Raw genomic sequence first — 16,636 nt, 5'->3', positions numbered from 1 at the left:
AGGAGGTTGGTATGGATGAGCAAGGAACTCCCTGGACACATTTAGGAGTAAAAACAAAGCTTATAGAGGATGGAAGCAAGGACAGATGCTCTGGGAGAAGTACAGAGAAGTGGTCAGAGAAGGAAGAGATCAGGTTAGGAAAGCAAAACCACAGAGACAATTGAATCTGGCAAGGAGGGTTAAGGGCAACAAGGAAAATTTCTGAAGGTATGTCAGCAGTAATAGGAAGATTAGGGGAAGTGTGGGCCCACTTCAGATGGAAACTGGAGAGATGGTCACCTAAGATGTAGAGAAGGCTGAGATACTCAATGACTGCTTAGCCTCTGTCTTCACCAGTAAGGACTCTGGTCACTCCCTTCATGTTACGAGAGCCAGAGGCAGGGACTGGGGTATTTCCTCACTGTAGATGAAGAACAGGTCTGAGACCACCTAAAGAACCTGAATGAACAAGTCCAAGGGAGGGACTCACTTGGACACACACTCCCTTCAGCCTCACAAGGGAGGGCTGAAGGGATTCACCCACAGCTCCTGAAGGAACTGGCAGATGATATTATTGGCATAAATGAAACCTTGTGGGATAAGTCCTGTGGTTGGAGCACCCTGTTGGATGACTAGAGACTCTTCAGGAGAGCTAGGCAGGGAAAAAGAGGCCAGCGTGGCTTTGTATGGAACGGAAGGGCTGGAGTGTATGAAGCTCACTATTGGCAATGACACAGTTGAGAGAGTCTCTGGGTAGGAATCAAGGGACAAACAGATAATGTGGATGTTATTGTGGGAATATACTATAGACCTCCTGGCCAGGATGAGGATGCTGAATACCTATTTTTTGAGGAACTAATGAATACTTCCAAGTCAACTCCCTTGACGTTATGGGGGACTTCAACTTGCCAGAAGTCAACTGGGATACAGCAAGCACAACCAGGGCCAAAAGATCTCTAAGCCATCTGAATAACAGTTTTATGGAGCAGGTCATAAGGGAACCATCTTGGAATAATGTTGTCCTTGATCTGTTGCTCATCAACAGTGGATCTCATGAGTGACATGGGGATCTGAGGTTGTGGACCAGGCAATTGAGTTAAAAGTCTCTGTTCACAAGAGGAAAACTGCCAGGAAGATTTCAACCCTGGACATGAAGAGAGAAGATTTCAGGCTGCTGTGGGAGCTTCTGACTGAAGTCCTCTGGGAAAACATTTTTGCAGGTGTTGGGATTCATGAGTGATGGTCACTCTTTAAACATCACCTCCTGATGGCACAGGAATAGGCAATCCCAGAATGTCAGAAGTCAAGCAGATGAGGCAGAAGACTGGCTTGGCTGAATAGGGATCTGCTTCTAAATATCCAGTGAAAAAGGAAAGTGTATGTCCAGTGGAAGCTAGGTCAGGTGACATGGGAATAGTACAGAGGTGCTGCTAAGTACTGTAGGGAGAAAATTCGAGTATTCAAAGCTCAACTGGAGCTGAAACTGGCCAAAACTGTGGGGGATGATAAAAAGAGTCTTTTCAAATGCATAACGTCAAAAAGCGGTGTAGAAACCACACTGGTCCTTTACAGGATAAGGACAGTCACCTCACCAACAAAGCTATAGATAAAGCAGAGGTATTTAATGCATTCTTTGCCTCTTTCTTGAACACTGGTGATGGATCAAGGGGACCTCAAAGCCCAGAATTGGAGGACCATGACTGCAGCAAGGATCAACTCTCATCTGAGAGTACAGACTTGTACAGGGTCTGCTGCCACAGCTAGATCCCTACAGGTCAATGGAGCCTAATGGCCCATGAAGATTCGTGCACAAATCTTCAAAGAGCTGGCTGATGTCATCACTAGGTGCCTCTCAATTATTTTTTTGAGGTCCTGGCAATCTGGAGAGATCCCAGTTGCTTAGAAACCCTGGAAACTACAGGCAAGTCAGTCTAACTTCAGTGCCTGGTAAAATAATAGAAAATATTATTCTGAGAGGTACTGAAAAACACTTGGAGGACAATGCAGTCATTGATCATAGCCAGTGCAGCTTTGTGAGGGTAAAGTCCTGCTTGTCAAACTTAATTTCCTTTTATGACAAGGTAGCCCACCTAGTTGACAAGGGAAGCCAGTGGATGTAATGTTTCTGGACTTCAGGAAGTCTTTTGATACTGTCTCGCATAGTATCCTCCTGGACAAATTGTCCAGCTGTATGCTGGACAACTGTACTATGTGATGGGTGAGCAGCTGTCTCACAGGTCGAGCACAAAGAGTGATGGTGAATAGGGTAACATCAGGCTGGTGGCTGGTCACTAGTGGGGTCCTGCAGGGCTCCATCCCTGGCCCAGTCCTCTTCAACATCTTCATCAGTTGTTTGGATGCAGGACTCCAAGGAATTTTAAGCAAGTTTGTGGGTGATACAGAATTGGGAGGGAGTGGTTGACTCCCTCAGGGGGCAGGCAGGCCCTGCAGAGAGACCTCAACAGGTTAGAGTGATGGCAGTCACCAGCTACATGAAGTTTAACAAGGGCAAGTGCTGAATTCTGCACTTGGGATGGGGTAACCCTGATATTAAGTAAAGACTGGGGAATGAGTGGCTAGAGAGCAGCACAGTGGAGGGGCACCTGGGGGTCCTGGTTGATAGCAAACTAAGTATGATCCAAAAGTGTATCCTGGGGTGCATCAAGCATGGTGGCACCAGCTGGTGAAAGGAGGTGATTGTCTCACTCTACTCTGCACTGGTATGGCCTCATGTTGAGTACTGCGTGCGGTTTTGATCACCACAGTATAGAAAAGACATCGAACTATTGGAGAGGATGTGAAGGAGAGCCATGAGGATGGTGAAAGGTCTGGAAGGAGCAGTTGAGGTCACTTGGATCATTCACTTTGGAGAAGATGAGGCTGAAGGGTGACCTCATAACAGTACATGGCTTCCTCATGAAGGGAAAAGTTGAACTGGTACTGATTTATTCACTCCTGTTACCAAAGTCAGGACTCAGGGAAATGTTAGGAAGCTGAATCAGGGGAGGTTTAGGTTAGGTATCAGGAAAAGGTTTTTCGTTCAGAGGGTGGTCGAGCAATGGAACAATCTCCCCAGGGAAGTGGTCACAGCACCAAGCCTGCCTGAGTTCAAGAAGTGTTCAGGTGACCTTCTGAGGCATGTAGTGTGATTCTTGGGGTGCCTGGAGATCTTGTATGGATTTATTGGATTGACTGCTTGTTGGGTAAGGAACTGGCTGGATGGTTGTACCCAGAGAGTTGTGATCAGTGTCTAATGTGATGAATGCTGTTCCTCAAGGGTTGGTACTTGGACTGGTGTTATTTAACATCTTTGCCAGCAGCATGGACAGTGGAATTGAGTACACACTCAGCAGGTTTGCTGATGGCACCAAACTGTGTAGTGAAGTCAACACAGTGGAGGGAAGGGATGGAATGCCATCCAGAGGGACCTTGCCAGGCTCAAGAAGTGGACTCATGCAAACTACATGAAGTTCCACAAGGCGAAGTGCAAGGTTCTGCACCTGGGTCGAGGCAATCCCATGCATGGATTCAGGTTGGAAGGAGAAAGGATTGTGGATAGTCATGAGGAGAAGGACTCAGGGTTGGTGGTGGACCAGATGATTAACATGAGCTGTCAGTGTGCACTTGTAACCCACAAAGCCAACCATGTTCTGGGCTGCATCAAAAGAAGCACAGACAGCTGTTTTAGGCAGGTGATTCTCTCCTTCTGCTCTGCTCTTGTGAGAAGACCCCCCAGTAATGTGTCCAGTTCTAGAGTCCCCAACATAAGAAGGACATAGAGCATTTCCAGAGGAGAGCCACTGAAATGCTCAGAGGGCAGGAGCACCTCTCCTATGAAGCCAGGCTGAGGAAGTTGCGGTTGTTCAGCCTGGAGAAGAGGAGGCTCTGAGGTGACCTTATAGCAACCTTCCAATGTCTGAAGGGGGCCTACAGTAGAGCTGGGGATGGGCTTTTTGCATGGGTGGGAGGACAAGGGACGGTCATTTAAAACAAAGAGGGGAGATTTAGGTTAGGCATTAGGAAAAAATTCTTTCCTGTGTGGGTGGTGAGACACTGTAACAGGTTACCCAGGGATACTGTGGCTGCCCCATCCCTGAAGTGTTGAAGGCCAGGCTGGATGGGGCTTCGAGCAGCCTGATCTGATCTGGTGTGGTGGGAGGTGTCCCTGGCCATGCAGGGGGTTGGAACTAGATGATTTTTAAGGTCCCTTCCAACCCAACCCATTCTGTGATCTGTCATCTGTCATATTGGATTTGTGTTGGAAGAAAGAGGTTCTTTACCTAACAGCTTACAAAAGATATCAGAATAAAGAGACAGAATTGTAGGGAAAACCTTTGTTTAAGTTAAAAGTCAGTTTGAAATCTGGATATGAAAATTCTGTAGCTTCTGGTTTTGGTTGATTAATTTTAAATGTCTTTGTGTTAGTACACCCATCGCTTGAATTTGGTGGCTGGAGAAATGTTTTCAGTGTGCTCTGTATGTGGGCAGTAATCAGATTTGCATATAGAATTTCACCACCACTTGGTGGCACTGCCCAGCTTCAAAAGGACTTGTTTCTGAGCCAATAAAGTTATTTTGATTCTGTAAAATTACAGGTTAAGGGAGAGTAGATGTATTTTAAATTTTCTAAAAGTTAGTGATGTGTCTTAGAAATGAAAATACTTTTTATTTAAACTACGTGAAGGATTTGCATTTTTATGTCTCTATGGAAAAGCAAGCTATCATAGCTAATATGTAATTTAGAAGAGTGTCTTGTGTTAATAATATTCTCAGAAGATGTATTTAGTGTTCCCCAGTTGAATTATTTTAGTATTTACTTCTAGCATTTTACTTTGATTGTGTAGTGTATTTCAAGTAATTTTAGAAGACAAAATTTTCTTCATGGTAGCGTTCTTCATAATATTCTTTTGCAGTTAAATAGAAGACTGCTAAAGCTTCTTTTTTAGCCTTTTGAAATGCATTCTGCATTTTTACTTTTCTATTTATTGATAGAAATTTTAGAAAAATATTTCCCAGTAGATTTTTCTGTCAACAAAGCTAGTAAAAGTTTGTGCCCTTATTCGTAATTGTTGCTTCTCGGTTGTGCGGATTCAGCAGTGTGTAAATCTCAGCCTTTAAGACTGAATAATGAAATTGTTGATTTGTAATTTTGTTGAAAGTGTGAAAGAAGGAGTGCAGGGGAGTGGAGGAAGCCAGGAGTTAAGTTGGCTTTGCTGCAAAGAACAGCATCATTCCAACATATAGCACATCATTTGACAGTATATGGCTCCATGTTGAGACCACTTCCTCTTCTCTGCAAGCCAAAATCTTCTGCAGTGACAGCAGGTTTTTCATTTTAGTGTTATCCCCGATGTAAGGACTGTAGTAGTGAGACTAGAGCCTGGAAGAAGGCAGGAACTTCCCTAAACATACGCTTTTTGTGGAATGTCACACTCACTGTGACTGGTGCCCAGCCTGCTTATCTATCAGCTGCTCTGCTCAGTCTTGCTGGGCGGCTCCCCTCTGCCCCATCATCCAGGTCCTTAATGAAGATGTTGGACATTGTTGGACCCAGTAGTGACCCCAGCACTCAGCGCTGGTTGCTGGCCACCAGCTACACTTTGTATCACTGATCACAGCCCTTAAATTTTTGACAGCATGATAAAAATACTGTCTCACAACAAGGATGGGAGTAGGGCTTTTATTTATAGACTGCAGTGAGGAAAAACTTTCCAGTTTGTAGTGTTAATAGTTAATAAACTATTCATTGGATTGTGTATAGATAAAAGAAATTTTTGGTACCATACTCGAGGCTTAAGAATACATTTGACTGAAAAACACAGGTAATGGTGATAAAAAGAGATGAACAGTGTTTTCTCAATCACTTAAGTTTCTTTAGTGAGAAAAAAGATGTGACCATGTGAGATTGACATAAAGTAAGAGTTTTATCTGTGCATGTGAAAATACATGAGGGAACAGTTTTGGAGAGAAATAGTGTACAATGTCATAGAGTATTAAGTCTGGGTTGTTTTTTTGCCACACTTCTGTGTCTCTTACTGGAATGTTGCTGTGTATGCATGGTAATGTCTGCATTTAGGAAAATGCAGTATTTGATTGTAGTCTTTACCTTTAGTAAAACTAATGTTAGTATAATTCAAACTAGATTGTACTACTAAAAATCCAAACTAGACAAAGAGCTGCAGAAATACAAAGACTTAACTACTCAACTGTCATCTGTGAGCAGAGTTGTGGAGTGCAGGGGGGAGTTAAAACTCCGTAAGTTACCACATTCAAAGTCTGAGATTTTTGTACTGGATAGGCATCTTTTAAAAATACCTACTATGCTTCGAAAAGTCTCTACCAATAAAATGATCTTGGGCTGCTCCATTAGCACTTAAAACTCGGAGAGTATTTTTTTGAAGTCATAAATCTGATTCTTGTGACACTTTAATTGTGTTGTCATTTGTTTTATTGATTTCAGTATTGAATTTTAGCATGATGCCCCCCATTGTGACAAACTGGTTTATTTTCCCAAGCAAATCAATATTAAAGGAATGAGATTAAGAATGATTGGTGGCAGTAATGGTATTTTCTTCCCTGATTTCCAATTTGTAGGACATTCATTCTTCAGTTGTGTACTGTTACCTTTTACATGTGAGGGGTTAAAATGCCACTCTTAGACTTTTTAGACCAGAAATTTTTCTGAAATGCTGATGCTTTTAAGGAAACAGGTTTTTTCCTTACTACTTAACACACAGCTTTTAAAGAAATTACTTTGTTAAAAATGAAGTTTCATGTAAATAAGCTTTTGCAAAAGTTTGCTTCCACTTTAATTTTCACAAATATAATCTTACTGAAAAGACAGGCTGCTGTTGTATGATGACTTGTCTGTAATTCAGAGTTTCTCTTTGTTTGACTTTCTCCACAGAGATATGTCAACTCAGTGAATCTTTCAATAGTAGGTTGACAAAAGGTTATACTATGGGTCAATAAAATATTTTGTATTTCTTTATTTAGACATAATACACCTTCTTTGGTCTTGAATCAGTAATTTTTCTTGCTGCTTTAAAAATGTTCTTGATATGGGTGTCTGATAAAGCTATGAGAGTTTGCTGATTATTGTGGTGTTCATGTGAACAGCTGTGGATCCGAATTGAAGACACCTGGTTTTCAGTGGAATGCCTCATGCTGTAGTTACATTGATAACCAAATGCTTCTATGTAAAGTAGGTGTGGAACTGCAGTACTGATGATGTTGTGTTTATTAAACAAGTTGTCTCTTCACTATGGAAGTTTAAAAGAAATCCAGAAATTTTCAGAGGAATTTGTAGGTTTTGAATGGAAGAGGGAAAAAATGTGGTGCAGCTCTCCTCTAAATAAATTGTTGGGGTTTTTTCCATCAAGATGGTTTATGCTAATACACTGCTAGTTTCTCTAATACTCTGTACATACCTTCATTTTCTAAAGCTTCTTTAATATTTTTATGGAAGCTCCGTGCTTGACTCTGGCTGTGATTAAGTTGTTAAAGGAATGGACTGTGTAATGGGGCAAAATGGAAGGAGATGGCTCTTCAGTCCTGTGCCATGATGTACTTCTGCTCTCTCTTGTCTCCTGTTTGTTGTCTCATAATTTGTGATTTTTGTTCCATCATCTTCAATGTAATCTGTCATTTGAGAAAGATTTTTACAGGAACAGCTGTGGATAAAATGATAGGTTTTGTAAGTTTTCTATATTTACATAACAAAATCTTAATGAAAAATCTAAATGACAACAATGCAAGCCTGAAAAACCTTTTCCTATTTCTTGAATATTTGAATAATCCCTTGCTTGTCCTGGTTATTCACATATCTAGTTAAAGAACTCAGTTTATGAGTAATTACTTAGCATGGGACAGCTGAAAGGCACTTCAGTTACTTTAACTAGTCTGATTAAGTTTAATTTGTTTAGGACAAGACTTCAAAGTTTTAGTTGCCCCTTGTTAGTTGCTCTGTGCTGTTAGATCATTTGCTTATATTTAGGAGTTCAATGAGAAATTTGGTATCTAAACATAAAAGTACTTCATGCTTTTCACAAATTCAAGCAAATTCTTCTGTCTTAATATTTCAGCTTCCAAGTGTGTTCAAATCTATTGTAAATCCTTGTAAAATTGTGTGGGTTTTGTAACAGAAATGGACAAATATGTAACTACAACTGCTAGTAGGCAACAGCATAGTATGCTTAACACTTGAGTGTGAGCTTTAATGAACTAGTATTGCATGAAGGAAATACTCTTAATTTGGTTTGTGACCCTATTACATAGTGAAGGTTGTCAGTACAAAATAAGACCTTGGAAATTTCATAAAACTACTGGTAATAAATACAATTAATAATGTACATAGAACAATGGAATCAAGTACACTCCTATCAAAAAGAATTATTAATGAACAGAAAGTGGACAGCATTGATCTGATGACAGGAAGGTTGTATCTAATCTGAATTACTGAGTGACCTAGGAAGCTTGCTCAGAGGGATTACCGAATAATTATGTTAATGTGCAATTATCACCTCATTTCTTCTGTAGTAACCTCAAGATGTAGTGTAGTAAGGGTGTTATAGCAAGTGCTGATAGTTTGCAAAAATACTGATGTTCAAGATTTTTGAGACAGTAAGATTAGCTTACGGCATTTAAATTACTGTCAGCTTGAAGATAGATCTGACCTTACACTTTTTCAATGCTTAGACTATGTGGCCACAGGCAGTCATTGTCTGCAGAGCTCGTTATGAGGTAAAAAAATGATACTTTATGAAGCAAAATGATATTAAAAATTATTTACATTTAAAAGTACTTAATTAAATAAAGGTAGAATGTGGCTTGGTTGTCTAAATACTTGGTTGTTTTCTGATTTTGAATATTGAGTAATTCCTGTATAATAAATAGCACGAATAACACTGTTAACTGCACTACAGTCATTCTAGGCTTAACTGAAATAATTTGAGGCTTAGCCTGTTAAGTAAAGTGTGTTTCAGAGGTATGAGCCTGGGATTGTGGATGCTTGTGTACCCTTTTTGAGCATTGCTGTTTTTACACTTACATATCTACAGGGTATATTGCTCTATATATTTAAAAATTACCTCGATTGTATAGTTCTTGCCCTGGTAGAGGATGTAACAACCCCTATTTGTAGCAAATTTTAGGTTTGATTGACATATTTAATTTTTAAAACACACTCAGGATTAATTATGATAAATTTTGACAGAATTAATATTTTTGTATTTCTGATATGGTATAGAGAAGATAATTTTAAAACTGGGATGGAAATGTATGAAGAATATGGCATAGCTTTTGTGACATCTTAGTTGTTATGATGCTTATTTTTGTATTTTTTCCCCATGTTTAGATTCAGTAGTGTTGTAGTTTGTAGCAGTTCCTGTTAGATGATAATATTTCCTCAAAAATCATGGCATTATGTGGAATGTTTTCTTGCATTTGTGTTGTTACACCTGTCATTGTTACTGGAGAAATTTCTACACATGGGGTCGGCAGTGTAATGAAGTACTGCATCTTGGCTCAGTGTCATCATAAGATTCTAAATTACTCTAATTTAAGAAGATATTTCATGTGTTTTCTTTAATAACATGCTCTTGAAACTGCAGACATTCTCATTGTCATGCACATAAAATAATTAATTGTAACACCAGATAGCTGGAAAGAATGTGATAATTGTCAGAAAATTATTAAAATGTAACAGTGATATTATTGATATAGTGAGCATTTCAGGCTTGATTAAGAGACTGAATTCTGTAGGCACAAGTGTATTACCATAGAAGACTTGTAATCAGATCCATGAACACACAGTATGGAAGGGAGGCTCTTACACAACTGCACAGTGTAATATTTTAGATAGTGTTCGTGATACCTATGAAGGGAGTCTCAGTTTAAAGGTGATTGTGTGGTGTGCTACCCAGCCACCTTTTTGACTTGAGATTGAACACTAATATACCATCAGTGTGGTTTTGAATGTAGAGCAACATGATTTTGTCTTCATGTATAAACCTGTGAAAAGTTTTTAGGAGCGATTCTGATAATGAGGATGCAATCTCCAAGCAAGCACAATATTCACAGTTTGCTTCCCCACTGTTCTGGGGGCACCAATGAAGTTGCTTTAAATGGGAAGCGTCTGTTCTTCCTCTGAACCCCTCACACCAGAACAGATGGGTGGAACTTGGAACATGGAGGGTTTTACCTCAGAGGTGGTAATAGTGAAGCCACTCATTAACACTGAATTTACCACTTCGTTAGCAACATTGCTTCCTGTTGAGAAAAGCTAATTCAGCCTCTCAGATTGACTGAGCGTACTTTTGTCTACCTCTGCAGTAATAAAACAAGGAAAATGCACATCTTTCAGACAAAATTGGCTTACTGGATTTCTTCGGTGTTATACTCTGCTGCCTGGTACTATATGGAGCTTACACCATTCAGTTGTAAAATTGTTGTAAAATCCTTGAAGGTTTCACTTCTTTTAATTGACTTTTGCATTACTGATTCTTAGTACATGTTTGCACTGCCAATTTCTAACTTCTGTATGTGACGTTAAGAGTCCTGCTGGGTGGTGCATTATCACCATTTTAGGGTGATAGCTTTGAATTCAATCTTATTGGAAGTCTTTATCACGGTGAAAAATGACCCATCTCAAAATAACAAAGAAATGCAAAAACCCCAGTACTGGGAAAATGAGAAAATTGAGTCACTAGTAAAACATTTGCATAAAGGTATGTTATAGATGAATAAAATAATCAAGTATTTCATACAGTCGCTTACTGTATTTCTGACATGACTTGCTGTATGTCTTAATTGGGTAGTCAATGACTGAGTAGCAAAGGAAACATTTTTTAGTGGCAGATTATTTTCATTATATTCTTGCTCAAAATACAGTTACCTTTATATTCAAAATAGTAAACAAGTCATATTATATTTAGATCTTGGAGATTTTTTCAAATTTATAGGAGGTAAAAGTATTTGTTTTGTCTTTTTTTCCAATTTGAAAGAAAATGAGCACAATAACAGAGAATTTCTATGAGGCTGTAGCTAGCTTTGAATTGTATAGATAGCTACAGTAATGTTTGATTTAAAAGCTAATAAAAATGCTGGATTCATTTGAGAGTGTGATGTGCAATGGTGAAAGTGGTGTCATTTAACCAGGTTTTCTTCTCTCTTTAGGATGTCAAGAGTGGCCTTTCTTGATTTCAATGAAGGACTATTACAGGGAGCCATGGATATTAGTTGTGAGTTATAACATCTTAATTCAAAGTGTCTAGGTAATGACTCCTTTTAACTGAGCTTTATTCAAAATGTTAATTAGTAGCTGAAACTAAGTATATGATGGCAGGAATCAAATCCCCCGAAAGATCAAAGTGAGCAGTACTCTTTTAAGGGTAAAATGCGTGATTTCTGTAAAATATAGATAGATGTTTCCAACTGGTAGATGACTGTTTCAAAGCCTTACAATCTTTTTTTCTGAGAACCCTTATATAGGAGGTAAATGCCAGGATAAACTTAAGTTTACACCCCTGTTTATTACACACTGATTTTCACATGCAGGCAACTTGTTTGTTTACACTAAACATTGGGAAGATGATTTTGTGTATGAATGAAATTCACACGTAAAAAGACATATTTAGGTACACAAGGGCTCCCAGAGGGAATTAATATGTGGTAGTTCTCTGTACTAGTAGATACTATTATTGTCATGCTCTAGATTTAACATGGTGATTTCCTCTGTTAGGTCAATCCTAATTAAATGTTTCTAATTGTGGATTTTTTCCACCTTTGAGAAAACACCATTTTATTTGCTTTGGACAAAGTGCTACCTTGAGATGCATAAAGATAAATTTCCTAGATGCTAAAGGGAAATACCATTAAAAAAAATAATTAAAATGACTAGCAGATGTTTGGATAGTGTTTACTCCTAATTTGTTTTACTTCTAGAAAACAACTAAAGGTAAACTCTGTTTGTTAATGTACATGTAAGAACCTATTTGCAGTTTTCTACTGTCTCATTTCCTCCATCTTGTTTGCTTGTAGGTGTTCAGACATTGTTTGAACTGGGATATTGGGCAGTGACTGCTTTGCTGTATGGTTACTAATATAGAGTAGCTAAAAAGTAAATTTTTTAAAATTGCTTCATTGATTAACTGTAAACATATCTTGAGTGCCCTAAATAAAAAGCACATTTTTAATAAATTCAAAACATATTTTTTTATTACAATCTGATAGGTGATCCTGAAGAAAATGGTAAAAATTGAAAAAATTGGCAATATTTGTATCTCTGATTCCCTGATTCTTTGTCTTGTTTGCTTTTTAGTATAAATTTACTTAATGGACAGACCAGCAATATGGATGATTTAGAGATAAATACTGAAGTCACTGGTGCTAAAGAAGAAGAAGAAATCATATGTGATGATAATTTCATATCTGAGGAAGATGGTGGCATTCCTAAACCACAAGAGAGCGAGCCCTCATTTCAGAAGAACAGTACATTGACTCTGCCTGAAGAACTATCACAGGACAGATCTGAAAAAGCCTTAAGTGGAGGCCAGACTTCTCTATTTATGCACTCTGGTGCTCCTACTGTTTCTAGTGAAAACTTTATCTTGTCCAGAGGAACAGCTGTTAATGGACCAGTTTCACACTCCACCTCAACTAAGACTTCCATTATGAATAAAGGCAGTGTTTCATTAACCACTGGACAGCCTGTAGGTCATCATACAGATTCCTGCTCAACCTTGACAGTGGTTCATGATCTTCAGCTGCCTGCAAAGAGTACAACACAGAAATCAAATCAGCACCAAGTTTTATTTTTGTTACCTGATGTAGCACATGCTAAGAACCTGACTCATTCCATTAAAAATCTACCTACCTCTGCTTCAATTGGTTGTGAATCACAGAAATCAGTTGGAAATAGTGTAGATAGCACTTTAGTAGGCCAAGTAGAAGTTTGTGAGGATGATAAAAATATACTAGTAAAAGATGATTGTGTTGATACATTAACAGACATTTCCTCAGGTACAGGTGGTTTCACATCGGGTTGTGATCCCAGCTGGGATCCACAAAAAGAGTTCATACAGTTTCTTATGACAAATGAAGAAACAATAGAGAAGTCTCCCATTCACTGTAAAGTAGGCTTAGAGAAAAAGCGAAAAAGGAAAATGGATGTTAGTAAAATAACACGCTATACTGAAGACTGTTTTGGTGATACCAGTTGTATTCCTAGTAAATCAAAACTATTAAATGTTGACTTTCTAGAGCAGAATGAGGAGCTACAAATAGTAGAACCGCAAAAATATTCATTGAGTAAAGTAAAGCCTGAATCCACAGATGAAGAGTTGGAAGCTGTTGATGCTATACAGCAGCTCATTTATAGCCCTGCTAGTAACTGTGCAGAAGATAGTTCTCCTGTTCACACTAGCACTTTTCTTTCCAGTACTTTAAAAAATAAATGTGAACAGAATGATTCTGAATCGCCATCTACTTTCAGTACTGATGAACCATCATTTTATCCCTGTACGAAGTGCAATGTGAATTTTAGAGAGAAAAAACATCTGCATAGGCATATGATGTACCATTTAGATGGGAACAGTCATTTCCGACATCTCAATGTCCCCAGGCCCTATGCATGTAGGGAATGTGGAAGGACATTTCGAGATCGTAATTCACTTCTTAAACATATGATAATTCACCAGGAAAGAAGGCAGAAACTGATGGAAGAAATCCGTGAGCTGAAAGAACTTCAGGATGAGGGTAGGAGTGCACGGTTACAGTGCCCACAGTGTGTATTTGGTACCAATTGTCCCAAAACCTTTGTGCAGCATGCAAAGACCCATGAAAAAGATAAAAGATACTATTGCTGTGAGGAATGCAATTTCATGGCTGTGACAGAAAATGAACTGGAATGCCATCGAGGAATCGCTCATGGAGCAGTAGTCAAATGTTCGATTATTGGTAGTGACATGTCCCAGAGGAAAACACAGAAAAAGGCATCCTTGAAAGATCCTTATTTAGGATCCTCAAAAAGGTCATCAACGTATATGTGTAAGATTTGTCCATTTACTACTTCAACTAGAAGCATTTTAAAAAAACACATGGAATATTTGCACCCAGCATCATGTGTTGGTCCCTTTGGTAGCCATCTTAGACTAGAAAGAAGAAAAGGCAGTATAATAGATGAATCTTTAGATTTTCGTAACAGAACAAAACAGTTGATCAAACAATCTTCTACTTTTCCAAAGAACTCTGTTTTGAAACAGGATGTAAAAAGATCATTTGGCTCTACTTCACAGTCCAGTAGCTTCTCAAAACTTCACAAGAGACCCTACAGGATACAGAAGGCTCGGAAAAGCGTTTCACAGTCATCTGTAAGTGTGTGCAGTCTAACTTCTACAAACAAGACCTTTATGATTAGAAATAGCATTGACCAGAAACGTAAAAGTTTTCATCAAGCAGCAAAACAGAAAGCTGGTGTCAAAACAAGCAGTGATTATTTATATAGACACAAATATGAAAGCTACAGAATTATTAAAAAATCTAGTCACTCTTATCCTTTGCATTTAGAAAAGGTGGAGTCTGACTCTGTCAGTTCTTTGCATTTATTTTCTTCATCTAGTGGTCCCTGTAATAGTTATTTTGTCATGAATTCAAATAATCTTGATGGCAAAAGGGCAAAAGGCTGTAAAGATCATAGGGATGTAGCTATAAAGAGAGTGGTTAAAGAATCCAAGAGGGAAGGCTCTGTTACAGGAGGTGATTTGGATTGCTCTCCAGATTTTCTGCATAAAATGACTGTTGTTGTTTTACAGAAACTTAACTCTGCTGAAAAAAAAGACAGCTATGAAACGGAGGATGAAAGTTCGTGGGATAATGTTGAACTATGTGATTACACTACACAGTCTGTGGAGGATGAACCTTACAGTGATATTAACCAGGAGCATGTAAACCTCTTCCCCATATTCAAAGGTAAAATGGAAGATCATGAAGCTGGTGATAAATCTGCACTTAGTTATGAGCAGAACGATGGCTTTTATTTTGAGTACTATGAAGATGCTGAAGGTAGTAACTTCCTGCATGATTTGCATGATCCTCAGAACTTAGAAAATGTAGGATCATCATTACCAAAGCATAATTCAGTTTTCCATTGGACTGATTTGTCGCTTGAAAAGAAGTCCTGCCCATACTGTCCAGCAACCTTTGAAACAGGTGTTGGATTGTCCAATCATGTCAGAGGACACCTTCACAGAGCAGGATTAAGCTATGAAGCCCGTCATGTTGTTTCACCAGAACAGATAGCAACAAGTGACAAAATGCAGCATTTTAAAAGAACTGGAACAGGAACTCCTGTTAAACGTGTTAGAAAAGGTAAGCTGTTTTTTTTTTTTTTTTTGGTTGGTTTTTTGGTTTTTTTTTTTTTTTTTAATATAAAGTAAAAGGGACAAAGAGATCTATGGAGGACTAAACAAGACTTGCCTTATCTTGTTGTAAAGCCTCTCTTCTTGTCCTGGTAATTTGCTATTGTGATGTTTAACTGTATATAATTGTCAAAAAACATGACAATTATTTTCTTTGTAGCAATTGAGAAATCTGAAACTTCCTCTGAGCACACGTGTCAGCTCTGTGGAGGCTGGTTCGATACTAAAATTGGATTGTCTAATCATGTGCGAGGACACCTGAAAAGGCTTGGCAAAACCAAATGGGACGCACACAAGTCTCCAATTTGTGTTCTGAATGAGATGATGCAAAATGAGGAGAAGTATGAAAAAATCCTAAAGGCTTTGAACAGTCGTCGCATTATTCCTAGACCGTTTGTTGCTCAGAAATATGCATCAAATGATGACTTTTTATCTCAGAATGTTATACCTCTTGAAGCATACCATAATGGCCTAAAGACTGAAGATATGTCTGTGTCTGCATCGGAGGAAGAAGGGCTGAGTTTCCTAAATGAATGTGATGAAGCAAAAGCAGTGCTACGTGAAGGGAGAAAAAATCAGTCACTTACACTGATAGAACTCCTGAAAAACAAGAGGTTAGGAGAAGAAAGGAATTCTGATATTTCTCCTCAAAAGATTCATAATCAAACTGCAAGAAAGAGGTTTGTTCAGAAATGTGTTCTTCCATTAAATGAAGACAGTCCATTGATGTATCACCCACAAAAAATGGACTTGACTATGCAGTCAGGTAAGAAGATGTTTCTAGCTGTCTTGACATTTCAAAAAAATCCTTTGATACATAGAAAATGTACAAGTGCTGAGTATTTTAATGCTGTTAATTTAATTATTGTTTCATTTCCAGAGGACACTGCAAGAGGTAGCACAGCAAATTTTTCTGACATGTTTTTCCTAAAGAGAAACAACACCTCAGCAGCATTGAGTAGTTTTTGCTTGGAACCTTATTCCTGTTCTGCGTATGGCTGAGCATACATATTATAAGTGGACACAAAATGAGTCTCAGTAAGGGAGAAGACACATTCTGCAGTAACAAGTTGAAGTATCCATGCGGATTTAGTAGACTAACAGTTCTGAAATGTTTGGGCTTGTAATCCTGTTTCTGGGCAAACAGCTGGTTTGGGAACTGTTTCATTTAAATCTTCAAAGTTTGTGTGAACTAAGGTTTGTTGCTCAAACTAACAGAACTGTTGATATTATTATAAATA

The 16,636-nt window shown here is 38.5% G+C and overlaps 1 protein-coding gene across 15 annotated transcripts in view; it reads left to right on the top strand.

Moving 5' to 3' along the window:
- Window positions 1-16,636, top strand: part of ZNF644 (zinc finger protein 644) — an 83,082-nt gene that overhangs the window by 51,897 nt on the left and 14,549 nt on the right. For 6 of the 15 annotated variants that reach the window (XM_071750671.1, XM_071750665.1, XM_071750670.1 and 3 more), the window contains 3 exons: window positions 11,155-11,252; window positions 12,299-15,345; window positions 15,556-16,161. In XM_071750671.1, the coding sequence (XP_071606772.1) occupies window positions 12,330-15,345; window positions 15,556-16,161 (3,622 nt within the window). In that variant the 5' untranslated portion in view covers window positions 11,155-11,252; window positions 12,299-12,329. The remainder of the gene's footprint in view (window positions 1-11,154; window positions 11,253-12,298; window positions 15,346-15,555; window positions 16,162-16,636) is intronic. The other 9 variants (XM_071750679.1, XM_071750678.1, XM_071750676.1 and 6 more) reach the window with 4 other exon arrangements.

This window comes from Heliangelus exortis, chromosome 8 (assembly GCF_036169615.1).
Source record: "Heliangelus exortis chromosome 8, bHelExo1.hap1, whole genome shotgun sequence".
Classification (NCBI taxonomy): Eukaryota; Metazoa; Chordata; class Aves; order Apodiformes; family Trochilidae; genus Heliangelus; species Heliangelus exortis.
Note: the sequence above shows the minus strand (reverse complement) of the source record. Positions and strands in the feature narration are given on the sequence as shown.